This window comes from Panthera uncia, chromosome B4 (assembly GCF_023721935.1).
Source record: "Panthera uncia isolate 11264 chromosome B4, Puncia_PCG_1.0, whole genome shotgun sequence".
NCBI classification, from domain to species: domain Eukaryota; kingdom Metazoa; phylum Chordata; class Mammalia; order Carnivora; family Felidae; genus Panthera; species Panthera uncia.
In genome coordinates this window covers 121,606,700-121,632,750 of record NC_064809.1, presented here as the reverse complement: position 1 = coordinate 121,632,750, position 26,051 = coordinate 121,606,700, and the positions used below count along the sequence as shown (strand labels likewise).

The following is a 26,051-nucleotide window of genomic DNA, read 5'->3' as shown; positions in this document are numbered from 1 at the left end:
CTTCTGATTCTGTGTCTCCCTCTCTCTCTGCCCCTCCCCCGCTCATGCTCTGTCTCTCTCTCTCTCTCTCTCTCTCTCTCTCTCTCTGTCAAAAATAAATAAACATTAAAAACAAAACCATTAAAAAGAAAACCCTTGAGACTCCACCAAAACTTTTAGTACTGATAAATGAATTCAGTAAAGTCACAGGATACAACGTTCATATACAGAAATCTTTTGCATTTCTATACATTCATAATGAAATAGCAGAAAGAGAAATTAAGAAAAACAATCCCATTTACAGTTGTACCAAAAGTAATAAAATACCTATTATTAGACGACCAAGGAAGTGAAAGCCCTATACTCTGAAAACAATAAGACGCTGATGAAAGAAATTGAAGATGACACAAACAAATGGAAAGATAGTCCATGCTCATGGATTGGAAGAACCAATATTGTTAAAGTGTCCATACTGCCTAAAGCAACCTACAAATCTTATGCAATCCCTATCAAAATAACAACAGCAGTTTTCAGAGAACTAGAACAAATAGTACTCAAGTTTTTGTGGAAACACAAAGACTCTGAATAGCCAAAGCAATCTTGAAAAAGAAGAACAAAGCTGGTAGGTATCACAATCCCAAATTTTAAGATATACTACAAGCTGTTTTGATTAAAATGGGGCACCTGGCTGGCTCAGTTGGTGGAGCATGCAACTCTTGATCTTGGGGTTGTGAGGTCAAGCCCCATATTGGGCATAGAGTTTACTTAAAAAAAAAAAAAAAAAAAAAGAAAAAACAGAATGGTACTGGCACAAAAATAGACACTTACATCAATGGAACAGAGTAGAGAGCCCAGAAACAAACCCATGTTTATATGGTCTATTAATCTATGACAAAGGAGGCAAGCACGTACAATGGGGAAAAGACAGTCTCTTCAACAAATGGTGTTGGGAAAACTGAACGGCTACGTGCAAAAGAGTGAAACTGGACCACTTTCTTACACCATACACAAAAATGAACTCAAATGGAATAAAGACCTAAATGTGAGCCCTGAAACCATAAAACTCCTAGAAGAAAGCACAGGCAGTAATTTCTTTGACATCAGCCATAGAAACCTTTTTCTAGATATGTCTCCTCAAACAAGGGAAATAAAAGCAAAATTTATTGGGACTACACCAAAATAAAGAGCCTTTGCACAGTGAAGGAAACCATCAACAAAACAAAAGGCAACTGAATGGGAGAAGATAGTTGTAAATGATATATCCAATAAGGAGTTAATATCCAAAATATATAACGAACTTCTACAACTGAATACCAAAAAATGGGCAGTGTACCTGAATAGACATTTTTCTGAAGAAGATGTACAGATTGCCAACAGACACATGAAAAAATGTCAACATCAGTAATCATCAAGGAAATGCAAATGAAAACCACAATGAGATATCACCTCAGACCTGTCAGAATGGCTAAAATCAAAAACACAAGAAATAACAAGTATTGGCAAGCATGTGGAGAAAAAGGAACTCTCATGCACTATTAGTGGGAATGCAAATTGGTGTAGCCATTGTGGGAAACAGTATGGAGGTTCCTTAAAAAATTGAAAAGTAGAAACACCATATGATTCAGTAATTCCATTATTGATGATATTTACCAAAAGAAAATGAAAACACTAATTCAGAAAGTTATATGCACCCCTGTGTTTATTGCAGCATTATTTACAATAGCTAAGACATGGAAGCAACCCAAGTGTTCATCAATAGATGAACTGATAAAGAAAAAGTGGTATATATACAATGGAATCTTATTCAGCCATGAAAAAGAATGAGATCTTGCCATTTGGAACAACATGGATGGACCTAGAGGATATGATGCTAAGTGAAATAAGTCAGAGAAAGACAAAAACAATATGATTTCACTCATACATGGAATTTAAGAAAAAATGTACAAAGAAAAAAAAAGATAAAAAAACACTCTTGAATATAGAGAACAACTGATGATTACCAGGGGGAAGGTGGGTGAGGGAATGGGTGAAATGGGTGATAGGGATTTTAGAGTACGCTTATCAGGATGAGCACTAAGTAATGTATAGAATTGTGGAATCATATTGTACACCTGAAACTAATATAACGTTGTATGTTAATTATATATCAGTAAAAATGCTGGGGGGGGAAATGAAACTTTGCAGGTATAATTATTTTAAAGATATTGAGATGGGGAGATTTTGTGGATTTTCCAGGTAGGTCTTTTTTAAAAAGAAAAAAATTTTTTTTATTAGTTTTGTTTACTTTTGAGAGGCAGAGAGAGACAGAGTGTGTGTGGGGGAGGGGCAGAGACAGATGGAGACACAGAATCTGAAGCAGGCTCCAGGCTCTGAGTTGTCAGCACAGAGCCCGATGCGGGGCTCGAACTCACAAACCATGAGATCATGACCTGAGCCGAAATCAAGAGTTGGGACACTTAACCCACTGAACCACCCAGGTGCCCTGATATTTTTTTCTTGATATACCAATTATTCTGAAGAAACACTCAATATTTAGTTCTAAAATGATAACATCTATACATCTATAAGAATGATGTGTTGGAGTATAGTTTATTGGAATATTTATATAGGTTATATGTACATTCCTGTGGTGTAATGTTCATTTCTTGATACTATTCGAGATAACAGCACATGTATAATTAGTTTGTAATATTAAACTTTAGTGTTAAAAGTTATAAAAACAAATGTTTTGAAAGGTTTAATTTAAATATGCTTTTTAAAACTTTTTGATTGTGAAATTTAACATACAGAGTATACAAACCAAAAATGTACAACTCAGTGAATTTTTGTGACACAACCATATAACTATCAGGTCAAGGAACAGAATCTTATCAGCACTTCATTTGTTTTCTTTGTGCTCCCTTCTGATTGCTGCCCTTTATACCTCATCACCAAAGGTAATCAGTGCTTCCTTGTCTTTATAAAAGTGTATCATTAAACACCATTGTTTGGTTTTACTTAATTCTTCTAAAACCTTATATAATGAAGTATAGAGTATCTAGTCCTCTGTGTCTGGTTTTTTTGTTCAACATTATGTAAGTTTTATGAAATTGTATTTCATTTATTTTTATTGTCATATCTTATCCAGTTATGAATATATCACAGTTTATTCATTCTGCTATTGATGCTCTTTGGTGTTTCCAGATTCTGGGTGCACATGTGCGTGCATTTCTATTGTGTGTGTGTGTGTGTGTGTGTGTGTGTATATATATATATATATATATATATATATATATATATATGTAGAAATGGAATTTCTGTGTCTTAGGATATCCAGGCATTTAAATTTAGATATGTCAAATGATTGTACCAATTTACAGATTAATTAGCTGTGTATGAGAAGTCTCATTGCTCTGTATTCCTATTTACACAAGGTATCAGCAGTCTTTTTAATTTTAGAAATTCTGGTATTGGAAATCTTGGGGATTTCCCTCATGACTGATGTTGTTTATTGATCATTTATTTGGACATTAGTGATAAAGGGTTTTTGCCCATTTTATTATTTGTCTTTTCTTACTGATTTATTAAGAATTATTTGTGTATTCTGGATACAAGCCCTTTAGTTATATGTATTAAAAATATCTTTCCTTCCTCTGCAGCTTACCGTTTTACTTTCTCAATGGTGTGTTTTGATGAGCAGAAATTCTTAATTTTGATATAGTGCCTTTTCCCTTACTTTTCCATGGTTTGTACTTTTCGTTTCTTGCTTGAGAAATCTTTCTGTATTCTGTGGTAATTAAGGTATTCTCTTTAATTGCCTTCTTAAAGCTTTGCTGTTTTGCCTTTTACATTTAATTTTTTTAATGTTTATTCATTTTTTGGTAGAGAGAGACAGAGCATGAGTGGGGGAGGGGCAGAGAGAGTGGGAGACAGAATCCAAAGCAAGTTCCAGGCTCCGAACTGACAGCACAGAGCCTGACGCGGGGCTGGAACTCACGGACTGTGAGATCATGACCTGAGCTGAAGTTGGACGCTTACCCAACTGAGCCACCCAGGGGCCCATGGCCTTTTACATTTAGATCATTCTCTCCCTGGAATAATTTTTTATAGAGAGTGTGAGGTAGGGATTGTTTTGTTTTGTTTTTTTCTTTCCACATGGACTTTCAGTTGTGTCTGCACTATTACATAACCAAAATCTTTGCTGTCAGTGAAGTACCCATTTATGTGCAGATGTGTTTCTGGGCTCTCTATTCTGCTTCTTTGGTGTATTTATGTTGCTTGGCATTAATATCACACTATCTTGATATCTAGTAGAGAATGTTCTCTCCATATTTTTCCTCAAAGTGCTTTGGTTATTCTTTTCCCTTTGCATTAAATGTACATTTTAGTATAAAAACTTGTCGGTTTCCACACAAAACAAAGGGGTGTTGCAGTTGTGATTCAGATTGCATTGAATCTACAGATAATTAGGGGAAGAATTGATTCTTGATAATGCTGACTCTTCTGATACATGTACATGAAATAGCCCTCTCCATTTATTTAGGTCATCTTTAATTTCCCTCTCTGAGGTTTTATAGTTTCTGAGCACAAGTCTTTTATATTTTTTGCTGGACTCATTCCTAATTATTTGATACGTTTTATGCTGTTATAAATGGTATAGTTCTTTAAAAAAATTCATTTTATGTTTGTGTGTATCTGTTGACCCTGTATCTAGCAATTTTGCTAAAATCACTAATATTAATAATTTATCTGGGACACCTGGGTGGCTCAGTCGGTTAAGCATCCACCTTCAGCTCAGATCATGATATCACTGTTTGTGAGTTTGAGCCCCGCATGGGGCTCTGTACTGACAGCTCAGAGCCTGGAAGTTGCTTTGGATTCTGTGTCTCCCTCTCTCTCTGCCCCTTCCCCACTCAAGTTCTGTCTCTCTCTGTCTCAAAAATAAACATTAAAATAATTAACAAAAATAATTTATCTGTAATTCTTTTGGAATTACTTCATCATACCACCATATTATCTGTGAATAAGGCAGTATTATTTCTTTCTAAACCTTATATATTTTATATTTTATTTACTTATTTATTTTTGTGCCATTCTGTACTGACTAGGACCTTCAAAGCACTATAAACTGGAAGTGCTGAAAGCAGGCTTATCTTGTTCCAGATCTCAGAGAGAAAGCTTTCAACAGTTCAGCATGAAGTATGGTGTTTGTTGTTGATTTTTGTAATATTCTTTATCATATTAAGGAAGTTTCTTTTTTAGTTTGCTAAGGCTTGTTTTAAAAATTATGAATGGATGTTGAGTTTCATCGATATACTTTCTCTGTATTTATTGATAACATTATATGATTTTTTTCCTTTATTTATTGCTGTGTTGAATCATATTGGTTATTATTATTATTTTAAGTTTATTTATTTATTTTGAGAGAGAGAGGGAGAGAGAAAATCCCAAGCAGGCTCACCCTGTCACATGGAACCCAATGTGGGGCTTGATCTCACAACCGTAAGATCATGACCTGAGCCTAAATCAGGAGTCGGAGGCTTAACTGACTGAGCCACCCAGCCGCCCCTTGAATTATATTGATTAAACCAACCTTACATTTCTGGAATAAGTGTAACCTGGTCATGATTTATTGTTCTTTAATTTTGATTAGAATTCTGATTAATTTTGCTAATATTTTGATTGGAATTGGAATTGGGATTTTTGCATCTAAATTCATATGTAAGATGAGCCCATAATTGTCCTTCTCATAATGTCATTGGCAGTTTTCATTCAGGTAGTACTAGTGTCGTGAATGAATTTGGAAATGTTCTCATTTTTCCTCCTTTGTTAAGGTTTATGTCACTTTGTCATTATTTCTTTCCTAAGTATTTGGTATAATTCCCTGATGAAGGCATCTGGGCCTCCCATTTTCTGTGTGGGAATGTTTTTATTTACAACTTGAGTTTCTTTAGAAGTCACAGGGCTAATCAAAATTTTCTATTTCATTTTGTGTGTGGTAAGTTTTTGTTTTTTTATTTTTAACCATTACATTCCTAGCAGGTTGAGTAGATTCTCAATAAATACTTGTTGAATAAAAGTTTAACAGTCACCATTTATTGAAGGTTTGCTATAGGCTAGGCACTACCATAAGCCCTTTACATACATCATCTTATTTTAATCCTTACAACTATAAGGAAAGTGTTATTGTCTCTGTTTTGTAAAATAAAATACTTCGTGATTAAGTGATAGAGCTGAGGGTTGGATCTTGGTCCAGATTCAGTATCTGTCCTCCTAACCACTATACATTATATAAATTTACGCATGTGGAAACTTTTGTAATCCTTTAAGGGCTACATACCTCTGAAGTAATAGAGTTTAGGGACAGTTTTATGCAACTAAAATAGTAAAGTTTGTCTTTGGTGCTGTCTTAGTCTATTTGGACTGCTATAATGAAATGCTACAGACTGGGTGGCTTTAACATGAGACATTTAGTTCTCCAGTTCTGGAGGCTGGGAAGTCCAGAGTCAAGGTCCCAGGCTATTCACTTTCTGGTAAGAGCTCTCTTTCTGGTTTGCAGAGGGCTGCCTTCTCTGTGCCCTCACATGCGGGAGAGAGCAGGCCTCTTACTCTTCTTATTAAAGGCACCAGCCCTGCCAGATTAGGACCCTGCTCTTATGACTTCGTGTAACCTTCGTCACCTCCTCATAAGCCCTGTCTCCAAATACAGTCACACTGGGGGTTGGGGTTTCAACATACGATTTATGAGGGCGACACAACTCAGTCCATAGCAGGAGCTGATGCATGTGCTGCCTCAGCTGGATTATCAAATTCAAGATAAGGAGTTAAAGAGCCATTAGTGTCTTAAGGCAGTATTCTTATATTCTAATATGTGACAGATGGCCAGTTAAGATAGACTGCTTGGCCATTATCTGCCTTCTCTTTAGTAGGACATCTACTCCCTGTTTTATTTAAGACCTGCTCTAGCCCTGCCTCTCTACTTTTTCCTTTTATTCTTTAATTATCAGTCAGCTTGGAGTTGTCAATTGATGTTTGCTGAGAAAATTTGCCAACATCACCTCTTTTGAGTTGAAGCAGTAATTCAAAGATTGAGTTGTGTAGATATTTCCTCACTTTACAACCGAAGAATTTGAGTGAGGCTCAGAGAACTCACTCAGCTAGCAATTCCAATTTGGAATTTCTGCCCCAAAGTTTATGCCTTTCTGTAGTAGTGGGAAATACATATACATAGATTATAGCTATAGTGTATGACGGAATATTTAAGTATCTTTAGAGGTAAAGAGAGTGCTGCTATAGGAATTCTACTGAAGTACCAAAAAGACCTGTAGGGATACAGAATGCTCTTTTTACATATTCAAGCTTACCCCAAGGAGTAAGCCTTTGTCTCAGCCTAAACTACCTTTGTGTGCTTGTGATTTACAATATCACTTTATTAATCCTGGGCCCCAAATTAAAGAACTTGTAAAAGATCATGGGAAGCACAATTATAGTGCCTGGGAGATCAGTGTTCAGTAAATGGTGTAATATTAACAAATAACATTCATTGAATGTTCTTTGTCAGTATATCGTATTAGTTATCTGATGTTCAGGAGGACTCTGAGGTAGGTGATGTTATTTCCGTTTTACGTACCGGGCTTAGATATTAAATTATTTGCCTGGGGTCACACAACTGGTAAGTGGCTGAATTAAACCCAAGTTGGCTGACTGCAAAACTCATGTTTTTAATTATTGTACTATCTCCTCACTGATGGGGGACATATCTTAATTTTGGATCATGTCTGTGAGTCAGAACTTTTTTGTTATGAGAAATTGAAACCTATATATCCAGTTAATTTAAGTGATTAAAAAAAAAAGAATGCATTGTCTTTGGTAACTGGGAACAATACGTATACAGCCTACCTGAGATATAACTAGATTGGGGGCTTAATTTTATGATTACCTTCTCTCTGTCTATCTCTCATTTCAATTTCTGGTTTGTTTGTTGCCCACATTCTCTCCTGTTGCATATACCTCGTGATAGTTGTGGAGTCATATACTTTTAGTTTGTTTTACAAAAAGAAAGAATGAGCTGTTGTCTGTCTTCAGTTTGGAAAATTCTAAGGAATAATTGCCCCTGGAACCAGTCAGTGTGACTAGGGAGATAAAATAATATGATCAGCCCTGTTTGAGTTACATTTCTGTCTTGGGGGACAGATGGCCACTCAGATTGGCAATTTCACTAAAATCACAAAGAAAAGGAATTGAACTGCTTCTTAAGCAGGAGGGAGTGGATGTTGTTTCAAGGAAAATGGAGATGAAAAAGTGTGCAGAAGAGGCAGGAACAAAACCTTGCGTGTAGTGACTCACATATAGGACTTGGCCCCTCCTTGGTCTTTCTGTTTATCTGAGTCAGTGGTTCACAAAGTGTGCTCCTTGAACCGCAGCATCAGCATCATCTGGGAATTTAGATACACAAATTCTTAGGCTCTATCCCAGCCCTGAATCAGAAATCTAGGGTGGGACCTAGCAAACAGTTGTTGCAAGCATTTCTGGTGATTTTGATGCGGGCTTGAGTTTGAGAACCACAAATCTAAAGTGATGTAAGTTCCCTTACTACTAGTAAATGGAGTTGGGCGGGATAGGTAGGCCACATAGTCTTTGGTCCCACTTAAGTAGTGCCCAGTCCAGAAGACCAGACTAATGCCTTACATAGAGTAGACGTTCATTAATTCCTTGTGGAATGAATGAAAGCACGAATGAAATAAAACAAACTCTACTTTGTCATACAGATTCCTGAATTTTGATAGTCAAATTTAGAGTTTTAAATTATAGGATTCAGAACTGGAAATATCCCTAGATATTAGCACCCAGTCTAAGCTTTTCTTCCCTTGCTAAAAATAAGCAAATAGTTTTAAGTGATTTGCCCAAGAATATACAGGTAGTAGACAGCAGAGCCCTGTCTTGTGGATGGATCCTGTTCTCTGTATAACATGCTATATGTGTATCTTGGATTGTCCATAGACTTAATCTCTGGATTATGTAAAGATTCTATAAAATGCGGTTAATGTTAGCTACCCGTCCATCTAAAAGAAATTTAAGCAAACTGAGCTAATACCTTTGTAACTACTAGTAATTCCTAGGTACATTTATACTTCTCATTAGAATATTATTGAAAGCTAATATCTGCCAAACCCGGAGATCCTATTATGTTTTATGAAGACAATATTCTTGCAATGCTGAAAATATTCTTTTGAAATAGAGGGTAATAGAGCTCTCAAGTATTCCTTAATTTATTACTACACTGCCATACAGTGTGTGTGTTTTGGAATGCAGAGAGAATGATGCAATACCTAAGTTGTGTTTCTAACTTGGGACTCTGAGTTAGGGTTATTTTCCTGATATGGAAAGTAGAGCGGTCAGAGAGAAAAGGGATGCTTTGGTGAAGTTTTGTGGACACAATACCAGTGTTTTAAATGGGCAAAGAGAAGGTAAGGGGGCAGGATCAAGGCAGGATCACAAAGCTAAGAAGGCATCACCATGTTTGTCTCTCCTTATAAAGCATAGCTATAATTTTAGAGTTTGTACTAAAGATAAAATACCTCTTAACAAAGCTGTGATCCCAGAAAGGCACTAGCACTCGCTGCTGTAATGGTTCTGGTTGTTATTTAAAAAATAATACATGGCCTTTCACTTCCGGGAAGCTATAGTAAATGTACTTTTACCTATCCTGCCCATTAAGTCCGATAAAATAAAACACACACACACACACACACACACACACACACACACACACACACATCCTGGAAACTTGATATAAAACAAACCTAAAAGGATTCTATAAAAGATGGAAAGAAGAAAGCAGCCTGGCTAGTCCCCTTTAGCTTCATATATCCCAGATTTGTAGCTAAAGAGGCCAACAACCTGGGAATGCCAACAGATGCAGACAACAAGAAAGGCCTGCTCTCTAAAGGACTAGGAAATGGACAGCCTAGCAAGATTGAAACCTGGTAGGTAAGAATTGTCCTGCTCTAGCCAACCATGACAGAAAGAACTTTGGTCTCACCTATACACCCAGGGCAGCAAAGGTTCAGTTCAGGGCTTAGACTTCAACCTCAAGAGGCTGTAATGAACAACATGGATGTATATGGAGGGTGTTATGCTAAGTAAAATATGCCAGATAGAGAAAGACGGATACGCATGGTATCACTTATACGTGGAGTAAAAAAAAAAAGTCAAACTCAGAAACAGAATAATCCTTGCTGGGGGATGGAGGAAATAGAGATTGGTTAAAAGGTACAAACTTTCACTTATAAGATGAATAAGTTCTGAGGATTTCATGTATAGCATGGTGACTATCGTTGATAATACTGTACTGTATAATAATTTCTAAATAAGAGAGTAGGTCTTAAGCATTTTCACCAAAGAAAAGGTAACAGTTTGGGTTGGTGGATGTGTGAATTAACTCGATGGAGGGACTTTTCACAGAGCGTATGTGTATCAAATCATCGTGTTGTACATTTTAGATATATTACAGTTTTTCAATTATACCTCAATCAGCCTGGGCGGGGAAGAGGCAGCAGTGAGATACCCCAACATTTCAGCCAGGGTGATATCAGAGAAGGGCACGTAGAGTGCCAGGACTTTCATTTAGGTAGCTAGTAATGACAGCCCGTGATAGAACTGAAAGGAGAAATAGAAAAATCCACAGAGCCTTCCACACCCTTCTCTCAATAATTGATAGAACAACTTGGTAGAAAATCAGCAAGGATATAGAAGGACTCAGCAACGCCACCAGCCAGTGAGATCTAATTGACATTTGCAGACTACTCCACCTGAAAACAGCAACACACATTCTGTTCAAACTGTTACAGATCGTATACCAAGAGAGACCATATCCCGGGCCATAAACCAAATCTCAACGAGTTTAAAATATTGAAGTCATTCACACTGTGTTCTCTGATTACAATGTAATCAAACTAGAAAACAGTAACAGAAAGAAAAAAGAAAAAATTCCAAACACTTGGAAACTAAACAGCATACATTTAGATAGTCCATGGTCAAAGGGGAAGTCTCAAAAAAAAAAAAAAAAATCAAAAACAAAACACTGAACTGAGTGAAAATGAAAATGTAACATCAAAATTTGTGAGTCACAGGTAAAGCAGTACAGAGATGGACATTTATAGAACTAAATGCATACATTAGAATAAGGAAGAAATCTTAATAATTGAAGCGCTCATCTCAAACGTAGAAAAAGATGAGCAAAATAAACCCAAATCAAGCAGAAGGAAGATAATAAAGATAACAGCAAAAATCAATGAAATTGAAAGCAGGAAAGCAATAGAGAAAAATCTTTGAAACAATGGTTTCAAACGAATGGTTCTTTGAAAAGATCACTAAAACTGACGATCTGTGGCAAGACTGACCAAAAAAAAAAAAAAAAAGACAAATTACCACTAACAGGATGAAATGGGAGATATCACTATAGATCCTGTAGATGTCAGAAGGATAATGAGAGAATACCACAAACAGCTCTGCACTTGTATGTTTTACAACTTGTGCAAAGTGGACTGCTTCCTTGAAAAACAGAACTACCACAATGAACTCAAAATGAAATAGATAATTTGAACAGCTCTGGTCATGGCTCAGGTCATGATATCACGGTCTGTGAGTTCGAGCCCCGCATCTGTGCTCTGTGCTGTCAGTTCAGAGCCTGGCGCCTGGTTCGGATTCTGTGTCTCCCTCTCTCTCTGTCCCTCCCCTGCTCATGCTCTGTCTCTCTCTGTCTCAAAAATAAATAAAAACATTAAAAAAAAATTTTAATATCTTAAGCAGAATTGACACTAATCCTTCAGGATCTAGGGCTAGGTAAGATTTCTTAGACTCAATACCCAAAGCAGGATCCAAAAAAGGAAAAATGGATAAAATTTTTGCTCTGTGACTGACATTTTTTTATATATATATTAGAGAGAGAGAGAGAGGGAGGGAGGGAGGGAGGGAGAGGAAGAGCAGGACGGGCAGAGAGAATGGGAGAGAGAGAATCCCAAGCATAGCACAGAGCCTGATTCAGGGCTCAACCTCATGAACCATGAGATTATGACCGTAGCCAAAATCAAGAGTCAGGTGCTTAACTAACTGAGCCACCTGGGCACCCCTAAATGACCTTGTTAAAAGGATCAAAAGCAGCTTTGCAGAGTGGAAGAAAATATTTGCAAATACATATCTGACAAAATATGACTATATAAAGAACTCTCAAAGCTAAACAGTGAAAAAAATGTAGAAAACTGGCAAAAGACATAGAGACATTTCACCAAAGAGTGTGTACAGATGGCAAATAAACATGAAATGTTTGACGTCTTTAGCCATTAGGGAAATGCAAGTGAGGATCTCTATGAGATATCACTACACACCTGTCAGAGTGGCTATAATAAAAATAGCAAAAATATGAAGTGCTGTTGAGCATGTAGAGAAATGGTATCACTCATGCATTGCTGATGGGAATTTAAAATAGAGCAGCTACTCTGGAAAACACCTTGACAGTTTCTTAAAAAAACACACACACCCACACTCACACACTAACTAAAACTAAATGCTAACCATCATATAACCTAGCAATTGCATTCCTGAACATTTATCTCAGAGAATGAAGACTTCTATTCACGCAATTCCTGTACATGACTCTTTGTAGCTGTCTTATTCATGACAGCCAAGAAGTGGATACAGCCCCAACAGTTGAATGGTTAAATAAACTTGGGTAAATCCATGTAATGAAATACTACTCTTCGACAAAAAGGAACAAAGTATTGCATGCAACATGCAACATCCTAGATGAATCTTTGGAGCATTATGCTGAGTGAAAAAAGCCAACCCCAAAAGGTTATACTTACTTCATTTGTGTAACATTCTAGAAGTGACCAAATTATGGAATGAAGAAAGATTAGTGGTTGCCAGGGATTAAGAAGGTGTTGGGAGTGGGGAGAAATGGATGTGGCTATAAACGGGCAGCAGGAGGGATCCTTGTGGTGGTATCTTGACCGTATCAGTGTTAATATCCTGGTTGTGATATGGTTCACTATTGTTTTGCAAAATGTTACCATTGGGGGAAACTGGGTAATGGGTACATGGGATCTCTCTGAATTTTTTTTTATAACTGCATGTGAATATATAATTATTTCAAAATGAAAAGCTTAATGAAATTGTATATTTGATAAAGCATATTTAAACTGCATGAAAGAATATATAATGGAGAAAGTAGTCTCTCTCTGCCTGTATATACCTTTCTCCTATTCCCTTCCTTAGCCCCATTACTTTTTGTTCTGTGCCTCCTTCAATAGACATTAAGTGTGGTGTGTGTGTGTGTGTGTGTGTGTGTGTGTGTGTGTGTGTATTTGCCAGAGACACAAACAATGCTTCTGTTCACCTTGCTTTTCTTAGTTTATCCTTATATAGGTTCACAAAGATTTACCAAATTCTTCTCCAGCTATGTCATGCTCTATTGCAAGGATGTATCATTTTATATTATTTTTCTACTAAGTTACCTAATGAGGGGGATTTCAGTTGCCTCAAATCTTTTGTTATTATGAACAATGATGCAGTAAATTCATCATATGTATGTATTTAAACTCATGTTCATGTTTATTTGTAGGATAAATTCCTTGAGGTAGAGGTTTGAGTTGAAAATTATGTTCACTTTATATTTATATATTTATATTTATATTTAAGTTGCCCAATTCCCCCAAAGAAGTTAAACCTTAACATTCTCCCCAGTAGTGTCATAGAGTGCCTATTTCCTTATACTCTTCTCAATGGAATGTTATCCAAGTTTTTGATCTTTACCAATCTCACAGATGAAAACGTATCACCTTTTATTTCACATTTATCTGATTATGTATGAGATTGGTCATTTTGTCATATGTCTGAAAGTGAATGGGTTTAAATTTTTTTATGTTTTGGTTTATTTTTTGAGAGCGGGGAGGGGCAGAGAGAGAGGGGGACAGAGGATCTGAAGCAGGCTCTACACTGATAGCAGTGAGCCCGATGTGGGGCTTGAACTCACTAACCATGAGATCATGACCCGAACTGAAGCTGGACACTCAACTGACTGAGCCACCTAGTTGCCCCTGAATAGGTTTAGTTTTAACTAAATCAAAATAAGAACCAAACTTCTTCAGATTTGGAGTATGTATGTTTCTTAAAATTGCATCAACTTCTTTTACCAATTAGACTTTTTAAAACTTTTGCTGTTTATTTGGTTTATTTATGTATTTTAATGTTTATTTATGGGGGGGAGGGGCAGACAGAGAGGGAGACAGAGAATCCAAAGCAGGCTCTGCACTGACAGCAGAGAGCCTGATGCAGGGCTCAAACTCAGGAATGGTGAGATCATAACCTGAGCTGAAGTAAGACACTTAACTGACTGAACCACCCAGGAACCCCTAAAATTTTGCTGTTTATATTAAAGTTAGGACTCTGTGGATCTGTTCCTCAACTTATTTAATTATTATTATTTTTTAAGTTTCAATTTTGTTTTTCCTCTTGGCCATTAAAAGATTTTTAGTTTTGAGTCTAATGCATATGTACGAGCACTCTGACATTACATTTGATTGTGTGAGTACTTCGCTGAGGTTCTGGATGTTGACAGAAGTCCAAAATTAGGTAAGATTAGACATTGATTTCCTTTAGGGCAAGTTCTTGTGGAGAAGTTTAGGGATTCATAAATATATATAGCCTCAGAGGTCATGTCTTTATTATGGCAAAAATTTTTAAGTATATGAATTTTTTTTTCCCGCAATACCTCCTGCCAGGAAATTAACTGGTAATATATCTTGGTGTTATATAGCTAATAAACTTTCAATATTGCTATCCATTACTATGTACAGGTACATTCCTAAGCACAACCATATGAGGTAGGTTCAATTATGTCCCTATTTTATTTATTTTTTTAAATGCTTATTTAGTTTTGAGAGAGAGACAGACAGACAGACAGACTGTGAGCTGGGGAGGAGCAGAGAGAGAGGGAGGCACAGAATCCGAAGCAGGCTCCAGGCTCCGAGCTGTCAGCACAGAGCCCGATGTGGGTCTTGAACTCACGAACCATGAGATCATGACCTGAGCTGAAGTCAGATGCTTAACTGACTGAGCCACCCAGGTGCCCCTCAATAATGTCCCTATTTTAGATGAAGAAAGTAAAGCATAATTTTGCCCAAGTTACATAGTACAAGTCGTTGACTCAGAATTTCAACCCAGGTATCTGAAGCCTTCCCTTTGACTAAAGTTCTGCACAACTTCTTACTAACCTCATCATATATCCTAAGTGCTGTCTCTGGACACTCCAGGGTTGCTGTGGGATTTTTAAAAAAATTTAAAGGAAACACAGTGACATCTCTTGGACACTTTACAGACTCAAGGTGGTTTAATACTTCAACATTACATCACACAACATTTATCTTGATGACTAGATTTTCAGTGGTGCTGTGAAAAAAAGCAAGTGTCACACAAAAACCAATACAGAACAAGAAATGAAGGTGGTAGTTTCCAATTCCAAGGTTTGAGAAGTCATGCAGTGACCCACAGGGACACACACCCAATTAATAAGTAATTACGATGGTATAACATAAAATATTATTTTTTCAATATAATTGTATTATTTCTACAAATGGCTAGTAAATTGTTAGGAGGTAAATATTCACTAAGTTTTTTGGACCAACTACTTAATAAATAGGACTGTTGGGTATTTCTTTTGGCCTAGGGGTACCATGAAAACTGAGAAAGTTTGGGAACTTCTAGACACATGCCTCTTCAGGTGTAAGGAAAAGAATGTAGAATTTATTTGGCATGGGATAGGAAATCAATCGTTGCTCGTTCTTATTATATCAATGCTAAGGTGTTAGTGACTTCATAGGGTTTCTCGTGGGAGTATTTGATTTGAATTGAACTTGGAAAGGATGGGAGTAACCAAAAGAAGTATATCCCAGTAGATAGAATCTGTGATGACGTGAAGGAACTAGACTGATAGAGATATTCGGATAGTATTCTGGTGTTTCCAAAATTAAGTCATATAGGTAGGTATCTTAAAATTACGACCTAGGTAAAATGTGCTCCTGAATTATGTCTGATTTTTTAAGAATGGTACCTATCATAGGTTTGTTGTAGCTTAAATGAGTAAGCCTAAGGAACAGTGTCTGGGCACATAACAAGCCATCAGTGAATGTCAAATATTGTTTTTGTTTTTTCAGTCCGTAAAGTCTCTGAGTGCTACAGTCACCTCTTAATTGCATTAGTAAAATAGCAGATTGTGCTATTAAGGGATTTGTGTGGGTTTTTTTTTTTCCCACTTTATAAAGTACTGTATTTTTTTTATTTTTTATTTTTTTAATTTTTTTTTTTTAACGTTTATTTATCTTTGAGACAGAGAGAGACAGAGCATGAATGGGGGAGGGTCAGAGAAAGGGAGACACACAATCAGAAGCAGGCTCCAGGCTCTGAGCTGTCAGCACAGAACCCGACTCGGGGCTCGAACTCACAGACCGTGAGATCATGACCTGAGCCGAAGTCGGCCGCTTAACCGACTGAGCCACCCAGGTGCCCCTATAAAGTACTTTAATATGTACTTTCATTAACATGGTATTTTTGCAAGGGCTAGACAGGGCAGAGTAGAAATTGAAATCCAAAGACACATGACTCATCCAAGATTATGTGGCTAGATTATGACAGATCCATGCCTAGAACCACAAATTTTCTAATTTCCAACTTAGTGCTTTTTAAATGATATTATGCTCTCTTGTCTCACACCCTAAAATGGGTACCACAACATGGGATGACTCAGAACTCCTGACGTCCAGTCTAGGTCTCGTCTTCTGGCCTTGGGAAAATCATTGAACTTCTCTGAATCTTTATTTCTTCAACTGTGAAATTAGATAATAATATTGCTGTAATTTTCCTGTGGAGTTGTTGTAGTTAGTGTTGGAACCAAGATTCAAATCCAGATGTTCTGGTTCTTGAGTCTGTTCTCTTAACTACTGGTTACACTGACTCTTGTCCTCATTAAGGGATAAAGCAAAATGTAAGGGCATCAGACTTGTGTGGCAAGCTGGAGTTATTTGGGGATGTAGTGACTGCATCGACTATCATTCCCAATTTAACCAAATCTTCTAAAGCAACTCAAGGCTCCAGAGCTCTGGAGAATAGGATTAAGCTAAATGTTCACTCATTAAATGACTTGTGTTTTCATTCAATATGTGGATGCAACATTGGGAAAGATGGCTGAGGTTTTTAGAAATGTCCTTTATCTAAAGTGTTTTTGACAGGGTGTCAGAAAATTCTGTTTGTTTTGTTTTTGTTTTTTTCTTGCAGCACTGGGAGGTGTTCAAAAAGGTAACAGAAGTTTTCATTTTAGTTCCTGCACTTCTTGGTCTCAAAGGAAACTTGGAAATGACATTGGCATCCAGATTATCCACTGCAGTAAGTTTTTTCCTACTTCTAAGTATATATATTACCTATGCTGTTTCTTTCTGTGAAGGAGAATTTGTACCAGGAAAATTTTTTTTCCTCTATCTGATAAATTTCTGGACTTCAGGGATATGATAAGTGATAATGCCTGATATGATACCCTGAAAGTTATCTGGGTTGGCTAATTTGCAAATTATAGACCTTCATTTATCCTGAGGTAGTATACTTGCCTCATTTTACTCCAGGGCATTCTGGCAATTATCATCAGTGCTTCAGACATGGGACAAATCAGATATTGAGATTCTTTATGATTCAAAGGTTGGTTGATTGGTATTTATACCTTTTGTGATTATAAAAGTAATACAAACTTATTGCAAAAACTGAAGAAAAGGGAAAGATTATAAAGAAGAAAATTTAAAACCACCTAGACATAGTCATATATAAATATTTTGGTATAGATCCATCTATACTTATACATCATTAGGTATATCCGAGTAGATACATACTGTATATTCTAAAAAAGAACAGTAATCATATATTTTGTCTCTTAAAATCTATGATATCCGTTTTAAGATATATGCTGATCATCTTTCCACCTCAATGAATATACACCTATGTCATTTTTATTGGCTATGCACTTTTCTGTTATATAGCTCTCCTATAGTTTAGTCTAGCATCTATTTTTGGATATATAGTCTCTTTCTGATGTTTTGCTATTATAAACAATGTTATAATGAATAATTTTATACAGACAGTTTTGCATTCTTTTATTTCTTTGGGGCAATTTTAGGATTGTAATTAAACTGTTGAGAAAAAAAAAGGCATTCTTTCAAGGCCTTAGCTACATATGCTAAATTGTCATCCAGAAACGTTAAACATTTAAAAAAACACTGCCACTAACAGGGTTCTGATTTAATTTTAGAAGCCTAAAAGGGCATTACTTTCTCACTGTAACATTTGTTGGAGTTTCACCATCGTGCAACCAAATTATTTTGTTTAAAATCACATAACTAGTGAGGTTCATTTCAGTGAACCATCTACCCGTTTAATGTTAGTCAAAAATTAAGCCTTCAAAAGGTGTTACTAATTGCATTGCCTTTAGTATATGAAGTTGGGTTTGTTTGTTTGTTTGTTTGTTTGTTTAAAGATGCTACAGCAGGGGCGCCTGGGTGGCTCAGTCGGTTAAGCGGCCGACTTCGGCTCAGGTCATGATCTCGCAGTCCGTGAGTTGGAGCCCCGCGTTGGGCTCTGTGGTGACAGCTCAGAGCCTGGAGCCTGTTTCAGATTCTGTGTCTCCCTCTCTCTAACCCTCCCCTGTTCATGCTCTGTCTCTCCCTGTCTCAAAAAATGAGTAAACGTTAAAAAAAAAATTAAAAAAAAAAAAGCTACAGCAAATGAACCCATCTATGAACTAGGGGGAAAATTTTGTGTATCTAAAGCCTGAACAACTGTGTTGGTGATGGGAGTACTCTCTCCTGTTCCTTCCCTTCCCCCATTTCTCCCCCAGGCAACTGTAAGTTCCCTAAGATTTCCTGAGTAAAACAGATGCTTGGAAAGGAGATAAATGGATGGCATTAAATAATGTTTTATTAACATTATTGGCTTGCTCAGTTAAGAGAAAGTGCTGCATATGCCCTATGGAACCTTCTAAGCTCCCTGTTATATATGAAAGGTCATATAGCTAAACTCTGCCCAGGACCATAATGAAATATTGGGTATTAGTGTGCTCTCATCATGTGCCAGGACTGTACTAACTGCCTACAAGGGTATCTTATAGCAACCCTATGAGATAAACACTATTATTCCTGTTTATAGAGGAGGAACTGAGGCTTAGAACAGTTGAGTAACTTTCCTGAAGACACAGAGCTAGAATATAATGGAATACCTCACATTCCAGAACATTCCCTTTTACTTGCACAGGATAACTGAGTCAAGAGTTTTAAAACCAATAAATAACCTCAGTAACAAACACCTGATAGTCTCCTCTGCATTGTAAGGATGCTCTCCTGAGGGCTTGGTCTTAGCACCAATATACCATATTTTTTGTTACTTAATATTTTAAAACTTTGATATTTATTATTTCTCTTAATGTTTTAATTTTAGAGAGAGAGAGAAAACATGCGTGCACAAGTTGGGGAGGTGCAGAGAGAGAGAATCTTAAGCCATGCTGAGCATGGAGCCCAATGCGGGGCTCGTTCCCATGACTCTGAGATCATGACCTGAGCTGAATTTAAGAGTTGGATGCTTAACCAACTGAACCACCCAGGCACCCCTGTTATTTTTTTTAAAGTATTAAAGATACAGTCCTGTTACTTATTTCCGTAATTAGTTGGTGAGCTAGAAACGTCTAGGAGTATCAGCCAGTCAGATACTAGCCAGACCTTGGTAGATTTGTTTGGGAAAATTCACTTTAGTCTATAATTTTTCATATCATCATTATAATGATTGAATATTAAAGGAACTGGAGAATAATAGAAATGAAGCCTCTTTGGACTGGAACATAAAAGTATAAAGTGACCTTGGAACATCTTGTGGTGGCAGAAGGTAAAATGCTAACCAAAAATAATTGGGGGGAGTACCTTGGTGTTAGCTGAATATTGATTTTCACACTTGGAATGTGTGTCCATTATACCTCTAGCTTTTGTCTTAAAAAAAAAACTTTTATGTAGTTTTACCAATGTTTTAAGAGTTAGTGAAATTACATACACGTGGTCCGTCTGCCAACTTTTCCCAGTGATCTACATTTGCATCATGTTTTAAGAACCGGTAGGTCAGCAAGGTAGAACTCAATCCAAGAGGCTTGTTGGCAAGACAGGGGAATAAAGAAGAGGTCTTGAAAAACAGAACTGGCAACAGTTAAAGGAAAAGAAAATCGTTACAATGAGAGTTAAAAGGTAGCTCTAGTTTCATTTTGTTGGAAAATGAACTTTGCTCTGATAAATATAGTTAGGCACCCAAACTTTTAAGCAACTTGATAACTTAGCCCGGAAAACTGAAATTTTGGCTAGCTTATCTCAAAGAAAATATTTCTAAAAGCAACATTCTTGAGCACTCTCCAGTATTTGTTTAGATTCAGATAATAGCTTAAATGTCACTCCATTTTGAAGTAGGCCATGCTGTGGAGAATCTGCTTAAAAAGGAATTTGCTGCAAATTAATTTCTGTGTAATTTGGTCACATATTACCATTAATACTGCCTAAAGGTGAATTTAATCTTAATCTTTTAATTTGAACTTTAGTTTTTTTGTTGTGGCATTTATATTTTATGGTAGATACTTCCATCAAAAGTCTGGTTACATTTATTTGTTCATATTTAAGAGAGTGGAACTCCAAAGCTGATTAGAAGCAGAGTCCATGGGAGGAGAGTATCAACCAATGTCTTCGCTGAGTGAGCTAGCTGCACCTTTCTTTGGGGGGGTAGGGCTGCAGTTGATGTCTTCCACAGATCAGGAATTTTGTCACTGATTGTAAGATATTTGAGTTGCAAAATGAAGAGATTACCTAGTTCTCTAAGTAATGAAAATACCATAAACTAGATGAGTATACCATGTTATCATAGCTTGAAGCCATGAGTTACTACTTTTCCATCTACTAATGTGTTTTACTTTTATTCTTTATTTTTATTTTTTTGGTCAAAAAATGTTAATAGCAACTTTATTCATAATGGCTCTAAACTGGAAGCAACACAGATGTACTTTTATTTTTTGAGGCTAAGAATTTGAGATAGGCATGGCCTAGTCAGTGTTAAAGGCCAGAGGCAGGACTGTCGATACGTTAGATCAGTGGTTCTCAAAGTTAGCAACTTTGGTTAGCAACTTGTTGGAAATGCAAAATGTTGGCTCCACCCAGAAGCTGCTGATCCAGAAGCTCTGGGGGTTGGTTCAGCAATCTGTATTTTAACCAGCGATTCTGATATACATCAAAGTTTGAGAACAACACTGCGTTAATGAAGAGCATAGAGGCCAATGGGCCTGGGATCAAGTGGGAGAAAGGAAAAGTAACAGGGTGTGAGATCACCTTGTGGGCCTTTGTAAGGACTTTGCCGACTGTGGGAAATGGGAAGCCATTGGAAGGTTTTAAACAGAGGAGTGCTATGATATGATAGATATTTCAACAGATTATTTTGACTGTTGTGTTGAGACAGAGCTATAAAGGGCCAAGGACTAAAACAGAGACAAGTTAAAAGTCTGTTGCCATAATACAGGCTGGAGGCGATGCTGGCTTGGATCAGGGTGGTAGCAGTGGATATAGTGAGACATAGTTGGAGTCCAGAACTAATTTTCAGAGAGAAATGACAGAATTGGCTGATGGATTAGCTGAAATTAAGTACTGGGAGTAGTCACTCGAAATTTTCTCAGGATTTGAGAGATGGAAAATTCGTAGATGGAAAAGTAGTAACTCATGGCATCAAACTATGATAACATGGTATATTTACCTAGTTTATGGTGTTTTCAATTGCTCAGAGAAGTTGATCTCAAGTGGTAGGGGGAGTGTGTTACCATTCTTACAGAATGCTAGAGAATCATTGCCAGCTATATTCCAATCCTGATACTCCATCAACTGTTAAAGCCACTCTAGGTTAAAGCCTTCTTGAAAGCAGAGTACCCAAAGCCTCACCTTTGATAGACTCTTCACTGACTATTCTCTACTTAAAATTTTTATTACTCTTGACTTTGAGACCCCACACTGCGGTGTGGACTCTTTCCACTTCTTTCATGGCATCTTCTTAGTCTATTTTTTTTGGTTTCTTTTTCTTTGCTCATCTTCTTGATTTGAGGTTTTCCTGAAATATTAGTCCCTTGTTTTTGCGTTTCTGTCAATAAGTTCATGTATGCCACCCCTGCCCATACATTGCTGACTCTCAGATCTGTACCTCCAGCCTCTTTCCTGATCACTACAGCTGAATTTTCAATTGTCTGTACCCTCACTACATTCAAAAGTAAACTCATTACCTTCTCTTGCTCCAACTGTGCTTTCTGTATTTCTTATCAGTTTATTAACATTACCAATCACTATCCCTCTTCTATCCAGTTAATGTCTAGGCTGTCCATTCAACCTATGAAATCCCTCTCCCCTTCCCTTTATGCCCCACCTGCCACTACCTTAATTCAGTTGTCAATTGTCTCTAAATGGGACTGTTGTGGCAGATTCCTACCTGAACTCCCTGGTTCCAGGGTAAAAAGTCAATGATTTTTGTTTGTTTGTTTGTTTGTTTGTTTAACTTAAAACAAGTACTCTTTGAAAGTCAGCCTTTTCATCTATGGTCAAAAAACAATTCTTTTAAAAATTTTACAATTTTCTTGTGTAGTATTTATTTTCAGTTATAAAAGTAGGAGTAGGGGGCTCCTGGGTGGCTCAGTCCTTCGAGCGTCCAACTACAGCTCAGGTCATGATCCCACAGTTCATGAGTTTGAGCCCCGCGTCAGGCTCTGTGCTGACAGCTCAGATCCTGGAACCTGCTTCGGATCTGTGTCTCCCTCTCTCTGCCCCTAAGCCACTCACATTCTGTCTTTGTCTCTCTCAAAAAAAGTAAACATAAAAATAAATAAATAAATAAAACTAGGAGTAAAAATCATTATAGCTATGGCAGGCAAGTCTGTCATTACTTTAATCTTTTTGCTCCATTAAAGAGTCTTTTCTCATTTTTATCATTGTCTGCCGGAGAATCAGGATAAATGAACTTATAGGATTATAAGGAAAGCTTTGTGTAAGTATGAAGATAGAGAACCTAAAACATAAGATATATAGAGCCTACTCACTCAATTGTTGAAGGGCAGTTGTCTTTAAAACTTGTTATTATAGGGGCGCCTGGGTGGCTCAGTCAGTTGAGTGTCCGACTTCGGCTCAGGTCATGATCTCACAGTTAGTGAGTTCGAGCCCCACGTCGGGCTCTGTGCTGGCAGCTCAGAGCCTGGAGCCTGCTTCGGATTCTGTCTCTCCCTCTCTCTCTGCCCCATCCCCACTCATGCTGTGTCTCTCTCTGTCTTAAAAATAAGTAAAACATTTAAAAAAAAATTTAAAAAAACCTTGTTATTCTATAAAGGTAAAGGTTAAAAGTTACCAGATAAAAAGATAATTTCAATAAAAAGGTTTTCTATTTTAACAAGGGAGATATAATAATGATGAATTCAAATCAACTTTATCATGCCCTCTTACCTGAGTCAAAATTTGTCTCTAAATTATAATGATTAACTTGAATAATTTTTCCTGGATTTTTATCTTTTCAACAGTAGATATATATTATAGTAGATAATTGTTGTGGATATATAACAGTAGTATATAATTAGAAAACAATCCCAAGCACAGTGGTTCTATAAATTGTTTAAATTCTGTTACCTGAGGTCTAAAATTTTCTGCTTCTGGATGCTAGATATAACAGTCAAAAATGGCATCCACTGTCTTAAAGACAATGTATATGTTTTTAAAGCTTATAAATCTATTTTCCAGGAGCAAATTGCCAAGAACCGTTCGATTAGTATTTTCCCACTCTAGACAAAACTGATTTCTGTTGCCTTAAACCTCTCAGAAAACTCCTTTGATTTTCTGAAATTATTTTGTAACATTTTAGCTTTTTAATTCATTAATTCAAAAAATATTTCTGAGCCCTTATGGTATGCCAAGTGCTAGTGTGTGCTAGGGAATCATCAATAAATAAAACAGAAAATATTCCTGCTCTCACTGAGCTTACATCCCAGTGTAAAAGGATATGAAGAAGCTGGCAAAACCTTTCCCTGATAACTATAAGTTAGATTTCCCATTCAAATTGTAAAACTTCTAAAATAAAGAAAAATTAAATCCCAAATAATGATATTAATAACTGTGGCATAACTTTGATATAGTTACAGTCTCAGTATTCTTTCCTAAATTTGACATAATTCTAAATTTTACAGGTTCTTGTCAGAAAACCGGATTGTTAGATACAAACAAAACTTGCATATTCCTACTGGTCTCAATTTTAGAATATGTTTCTTTACATTATTTTTTAAAATGTTTATTTCTTTATTTTGAGAGAGAGAGAGAGAATGAGCAGAGGAGGGGCAGAGAGAGAGGGAAAGAGAGAGAATCCCAAGCAGGCTCTGTGCTCTCAGCACAGAGCCCAACATGGGACTCGAACTCATGAACCGTGAGATCACGACGTGAGCTGAAATCAAGAGCTAGATGCTTAATCGACTGAGCCACGTAGGCACCCCTAGAGTATGTTTCTTAAGTTATAAATACCAATCCATAGCCATAGGTTTGTGGAGTGTACTACTTATGTATAACTTAAACCGTTTCAGTCATCGAGATTTTTAACTCCCCCCTTTCTTTGAAGCTTTATTGAGGTATAATTGACACAAACCGACTACACAAATCCAAAGTTTACAGTTTGATGAGCTTCAATACGTAGTGTGTACATGTGAAACCATTACTGCATTCAAGATTATGAGCATAGGCTTCACCCCTGCACATTCAGGAAGATATATTAGGGTGTGTGTGTACATATATGTGTTTTACCATATTATGTTTTATGAAATATTTCAAACATGTAAAAGTATGTAATATGGTTTCTAATTCCATATAACGGCAGAATGAAATAGTGAGTGACCCTTCCCAGAGAATAACAATTAGAAAACCTAGACAAACTATATGAAGGCAATAGAAAGTAATTAAAAGCAGGTAGAAACGAGAGGTCACCCTTAAAGGACCATGTCTGCAATGAGTAAGCATTGCAAAGTTTGTAGCTTTTTTTTTTGCCTGAGGGAGTTTCCCCAGTCCCTGGATCTCATGTGGCAGAAACCCCACAGTCTTACCAGTTTGAGGTGACAGAGGTCAGGAAGTCTAACAAAAAATGAAAAACAAAACACACAACTAAATAGAAGCATGAGAGGGGCCTGTTCTTGAAAGACAAATACACTAGTTAAGATTTGTGAGTTTTTTTGCTTTTGTTGGTCAAATGCCTTTTGTGACTTGTGCGTAGGTATAGTGGCAGAAAGCTGAAGTTTTATTGTCTTGAATTATTAGATAACAGAGCTTGGAGCTGACAGAGCAGGTAGAAATTTATGGGGAAATCCCAGCAGCAATAGAACTGTAGAAAGGATGAGCCCCAAAATCTGGGCATAAGTTCTGCTTAAATCTTTGGCTGACAATTAAACTACACAGGTGCAGGGGAGAGAGAGAGTGCGTGCGCACGTGCACAAGCATGAGCAGGGGAGGGGCAGGGAGAGAGGGGACAGAGAATCCCAAGCAGGCTTTGTGCTGTCATCACAGAGTCTGATGTGGGGCTCGAACTCATGAACTGTGAGATCATGACCTGAGCCAAAGTCAAAGAATTAGTCACTTAACTGACTGAGCAAGCCAGGTGCCCCTGGAGCACATATTTAATATATATATATTTAAGACTAATACTTCAGTGGAGACTTTCGGTACCCTTGTTTCATCTATTTACATATTAAATATATTTTTTTCCAATACCAAGTATAATAACTATATTTGTAAATCTGTACTTTCAAGGTCATTCCAACCTACTTTTATCTTTGGTCCCAGTAAATTTTAAAGCCTATCTGTAATTCATGTGCTTCAGGGTCAGAAAAGTAACATATACATCTATGGAGAAAAAGGTGTAGGGATTATAAAAAGTAGGAATTGCAGGCTCAAGCTAAGGCATTTAGATTAAAAACATTAATGGGGCGC

General features: G+C 36.9%; 1 protein-coding gene across 2 annotated transcripts in view; it reads left to right on the top strand.

Annotated features, from left to right (window-relative positions):
- Positions 1-26,051, top strand: part of SLC41A2 (solute carrier family 41 member 2) — a 119,041-nt gene that overhangs the window by 23,136 nt on the left and 69,854 nt on the right. For both annotated transcript variants that reach the window (XM_049626223.1, XM_049626222.1), the window contains one exon: positions 17,287-17,394. In XM_049626223.1, coding sequence (XP_049482180.1) covers positions 17,287-17,394 — 108 coding nt within the window. The remainder of the gene's footprint in view (positions 1-17,286; positions 17,395-26,051) is intronic.